Raw genomic sequence first — 5,802 nt, forward strand, 5'->3', positions numbered from 1 at the left:
TATCTTTACCTTGGACTGATGCATCTTTCCCCATACTAGACACTATCTTTACCCTGGACTGATACATCTTTCCCCATACTAGATACTATCTTTACCTTGGACTGATACATCTTTCCCCATACTAGATACTATCTTTACCTTGGACTGATACATCTTTCCCCATACTAGACATTGTCTTTACTTTGAACTGATGCATCTTTCCCAATACTAGACACTGTCTTTACCTTTGACCGATGCATCTTTCCCAATACTAGACACTGTCTTTACCTTGGACCGATGCATCTTTTTCAATACTAGAGTCTGTCTTTACCTTGGACCGATGCATCTTTTTCAATACTAGAGTCTGTCTTTACCTTGGACCGATGCATCTTTTTCAATACTAGACACTGTCTTTACCTTGGCCTGATGCATCTTTTCCCTGCAAGACATCTTGTCTACCTTGGCCTGATGCATATTTTCCCTGCAAGACATCATGTCTACCTTGGTCTTTCTCATTGAATAAATCAGCTGAGATATTGGAAGTAATCTCTTCTTTATCTTCCTGTAACATTGATAATAAATCATTTAATTTCACCAGCTTTAAATAATGAAAATTCTACCACAAAACTACAAGTATTCAACTTAAAATGTTGAAAAAATTATGTACAAAATCCTTTAGAAACACTGCTCAGAAAAACGTCTACATTATATTAAAATAACAGATTAAATTAAGATTATGATTCTAAACAAAGAGTTCATATACAAAGCAGAACATTTAAAATAACACCAAACAACCATTCAACTATCATTAACATATTTTACTTTTGTTTTTTAAGACTCATAATATAGATAAATTAATATGTAGAATCATACATCAACCTTTCTCTATTTTGAAATACTTTAATTTGAAGGATTTCAACCCTATCACCAGAGCCTCCATCGGGCAACAATGAAAGCTTGCAAATAAAAGAAAAATATTTTAATGCAGAGAAAAGTTCATGTATAATTCTACACATTTTACTTATTTATGCAGTTTTATGAAACATTAAATAAAAAAAAATTCAATTTCATTAGTAACAACTACAGGAACAAAAATACGGGTTGTTTTATTATAAAAACTTCTAGGATAGAGCACTAATAACGAAATGACACAAGCAGAGTATAAAATATTCCCTCACCTCTGTTGACACTTTGTATTTTAAATCACGCTTCATCACACCTATTTCTTGAATCAGTTTTTTTGGAACATAGCCTCGCCGTCCATCAATCTATAATGTACATTCTTTTTGTATAAACATAACAGAAATAACTTCAATATACGTTAATAATATAAACACCACAGAGTTTAGTTACATCATTACTCTAATGAAAGTAACTACAAACATTTTGATATACCAACTGTTTAACAATTACACATATACATAGTCATTAAACAGTTGGACCACTGTATAATATCAAATAATGAATTAAGTGCAATGTCATAACATTATTCACAGCCCTAAATTAGTTGAGGTTATCGTATGGTGAATTAGAAAGGACTAAAAAAAAACGTAAATTTTGATATGCCATTATCAATTCATTTCATAAAAGTTGATGAAACTATCTGATATTTAGGGGTGATGTCAACAATACAAACGATTTAATAGGTAGGGGTGATGTCAACAATACAAACGATTTAATAGGTAGGGGTGATGTCAACAATACAAACGATCTAATAGGTAGGGGGTGATGTCAATAATACAAACGATCTAATAGGTAGGGGGTGATGTCAATAATACAAACTATCTAATAGGTAGGGGGTGATGTCAATAATACAAACTATCTAATAGGTAGGGGTGATGTCAATAATACAAACTATCTAATAGGTAGGGGGTGATGTCAATAATACAAACTATCTAATAGGCAGGGGTGATGTCAATAATACAACTTTTCTAATAGGTAGGGGTGATGTCAATAATACAACCTATCTAAATGGTAGAGGTGATGTCAATAATACAAACTATCTAATATGCAGAGGTGATGTCAATAATACAAACTAACTAATATGCAGAGGTGATATCAGTAATAGATGACTATATATAGATTGAAAAAGCTAAACATTTGATATGCAATTTTAAAACTTCTACTTCAGGGTAAAGCTTTAGATTTTGTGTTTTTATTAATATTTGCTTAAAACGAAATGCAAGAAGTTTGAAAAGGTATTTTTCTTTACAAGATACAAATATCCACAGTTACTCTGATATTTAACTGGTCATATTTTTGATGAAGAACTGTAAATAAATGAAATAAAATTTTCTTTTTATGGTTGGTACAACAGTCTTTAAAAGTCCAAATTACATGATATTGACCCACCTCCACGTCCCAAAGGTCAGGTCGACTCCCTGCTTCCTTACCATATATAATAACATCTTTGTTGGGAAGAAATGATAAAATACGCTTATCATCACTGAGATAACGTAACACTGTTCTGCCTCTAGATATTGGATCTGTAGAAAAAAACTATCAGTATCTGTGCATTTATGTTTTACAAAAAAAAACAAAAAAAAACATTTTATGAAACATGCTATGGCTTAATAATAATAATGCAAATGTCAAAACACAATTTATGTTTTTAATTAGTATAGCTTACAAAAATATTTATCATATTCCCAAGTATGATATTCAAGAACCTACAATTTATTGTTCATTATTAATTTATATTTTCATAAAATCTTGTGACAAATTATTTTTGGTTTAACAGATCTTGTGCAAATACACTGTTGGTGTGAACATGCTTTGTCATCACTATGAGAAAAACCTATAAACTGGATAGGTGAAGTGAATAAAAAGTGTCATTGTCCACTATTCAGTTCTTCACATTATATAGCCACACAACAGCAGATATAATGAATAAACTTAGTATTCCAAAATGCTATTTCAGAATACTAAGTTTATTTATTAGATCTTCTGCAGTTAAAAATGTAAAAAATATTAAAATAATTTAATAACACATTTTTAGTTTAATCATTTATTATATTAATATTTATAGATATAGTCCTAGGATATTTCCAACTCTTTCTTAATATAACCTTATTGACTTAACCATTTTTTATAATCAATCACTAAATTTGTGGAGGTGCTGTTAAATGATGAAAACTATTTAATTCTATCACAAAACTTTAACACACTGCAGTGATTTAAATGTGCTTACTTAGCATCAAAATTTGACTAATAAGCTTTAAAACTATATCTCATTAATTAAAAAACATAAAATAAAGCCTTACAGTTAGTGGCACTGCAATTTGAATGAATTTCTGCTGTTTGACCCCAGCCATACATCACCACAAACCATGATAATTTTTTTATCTTGAAAATCTTAACATTTATTGGTAGTAGTACAGCATTTAAAAGCAAAATATTATTCAAAATATTTGAATTCTTATCACATACTGGTATAGATTTTGAATTTTTTTCTTCTTTACAACGTTAGTTTTAAATTTGCCTATATAAATATACAATAATAAAATTGGGTAAAACAGCAATAATACTTCATAATTAATACTTATATTACCTTCATTTTCAATAGCATAATCCTAGACAGACTAGTGAATAACATTAATTGTGAATTTTTCTTTTCGTTATTTCGATGAAAAAACAAAACCATGCAAACTGGTGAGTGACATGTTTATATTTTGACCAAATTACTTTAATTTAAAATAACAGAGGATTGCAATATGAATTCATTACACCATACAAACTCCATAATCAGAGCATTTCACTTAGGAAAGTTATACTACGTTTTCTAGCCTAGTTCCTTGTCTAACGCCATGCACAAGCAAAACATTAACGACTATTTTAACTAACGGTAAGTTATAACAAGGTCTGCATTTTCAAAATGAGATTCGTCAAAGGAATGCCCGAGACTATAGTATACTGTAAGGTATAAGTAGAACTTAAAGTATAAAACAATCTTGCTCGTAAAATTATAATTCAATGAAAATAACACTACAATAAACAACACAAATTACCCTTGCATGCAGGATCACCACATAATCGTAAATCTGATATTTTAGTGGAAGAGAACTGAATTAGAAAAAATAACATTAAAATTAAAACATATCTTCTCAGCTGTACATCCATCTTTCGCTAATATAATAATACACGTCAACTTACTGCATACGCCTTCTAGTGGATGAGCTCATAAACAACAAAGGATCATTTATTAAGTAAGCTTCAAACTTCGCAAAATTGAATAAATTATGATTTCTCTTCAACTTTAAAACTAAATAAATCTATAATATCTAACTGAGCTTTTAAAGTAATAAAATAAGTTTCTATCCATACATAGTTTTACCAGCACGTACAACGAAAAGTATCTGAGCTGAACAAAAGTATTTGATAGAAAAGCCCATTTTTGAGATATATAACAAACTACAAACATAATGTGTTAAGTAAAGAACATTACAAATTTAAACAGTGGCAATGCTGAAATGCATAAAAAATTCAATACAACATTAAAATTCAATATAAATATAAATGTTGGAGGCATCCCACACCCTACAAAATTTTAAAATTCAGAAACAACTAAAATAGAATAGAAAAGTCCACCAGTTTAAAGTAATTATTAATTCGTTAATGGTGCATTTCAGACACTGTTCTCTTACTTGTAGTAAAGCTAATACGCTTTTAAGATGTATTTATTGACATTGTTACGGCAGCGGAAGTCACGTGACGCTGCTGGCGCGTTTGGCGTTGGTAGTGTACGTGAAATATCTCGAATGATCATGAACGACCCAGCAAACAGTTATACCGAGAAAGTTATGGGAAGTTGTGCTGCGTCAATCCCATGATAGATTAAGAGGAGAACATCTTGGAGTTAAGAAAACATTGAGTCACCTACGGCAAAGATTTTACTGGACAGTGTTACGTCTCCGTTCGTTAATTAACTTTCCGTAACTTTGTTCCGACGAAACTTTAGCGACACAAATCCTTACTTAATAAAACTGGTTTATTATTTCCGAATACAACTTTACGATACACTTATTTTCAACAATCACGCTAAAACAAACGCTATATCAACGAACGTTAACTTCAACAATATGTCTCTCTCTGACTGCAGTTCAATTACTCATTACCTACACACACATTACATTATTCCCCGTCACCTTGTCACCCTCTTTTATATACCAGACTACCCTATATCTAGTAAATGCTAGAGCATTCGCCAAGGTACAGGATAGTTCTAGAAAATAGGTGGGGCCACACCAGTCACGTGTCTCGCTGACGCAACACTGCCCCCTCCTTAATATTGTTCGTCCCGAACAATAACCACTTACAATAAACCAATAACAATTAACAATAACTTAATTAAAATGTACAGAATTACAAACACAAAATTACAATTCAACAAAGGCTCTTAATTTTACGGGACGTATCTTCTTCCGTACTGGTCTCCGTCTCGTTGGCTTCTGCTTCATGTGGGGTTCATCTGCTTCATCAGTAAATGGCCTATCATCGGTAACAGTCACATCAGTGGTAGTAACTTCATCAAGAGCTCCACCGTTTCCCTTCTCAAAACTGAGTAGAGTTTCTTCTTCGATGGTGGCTTCTTCAGGTGGCACGTCTTCAGCAGCGTCATTTGTTCTGTTTTCCACTTCGTCCCAACTGAAATGTCCTGGACCGTGATAACGCCAAAGCCTGGTGGCATGCACCTCTTTTGGCTTACCTCGCCGGCCTCATTTTTCCCGGAAAGTCACGTCTGAGAAACGATCCACTATGTCATATGGGCCTTCCCATGGAGAAGACAACTTAGGAGACTTCCCTTTGGTCTTCATGGGATTATAC

The 5,802-nt window shown here is 32.1% G+C and overlaps 1 protein-coding gene across 1 annotated transcript in view; it reads right to left on the reverse strand.

Annotated features, from left to right (window-relative positions):
• LOC106475409 (melanoma inhibitory activity protein 3-like) overlaps window positions 1-4,117 on the reverse strand; it is a 21,901-nt gene extending 17,784 nt beyond the window's left edge. The window contains exons 1-4 of the mRNA XM_013936092.2: window positions 3,987-4,117; window positions 2,332-2,465; window positions 1,158-1,247; window positions 397-541 (exon numbers count right to left, since the gene is read on the reverse strand). Coding sequence (XP_013791546.1) covers window positions 397-541; window positions 1,158-1,247; window positions 2,332-2,465; window positions 3,987-4,098 — 481 coding nt within the window. The 5' untranslated portion in view covers window positions 4,099-4,117. The remainder of the gene's footprint in view (window positions 1-396; window positions 542-1,157; window positions 1,248-2,331; window positions 2,466-3,986) is intronic.
• Between the last annotated feature and the right edge of the window lie 1,685 nt (window positions 4,118-5,802).

The sequence above is a fragment of the Limulus polyphemus genome, unplaced genomic scaffold (assembly GCF_000517525.1).
Source record: "Limulus polyphemus unplaced genomic scaffold, Limulus_polyphemus-2.1.2 Scaffold8534, whole genome shotgun sequence".
NCBI lineage: Eukaryota > Metazoa > Arthropoda > Merostomata > Xiphosura > Limulidae > Limulus > Limulus polyphemus.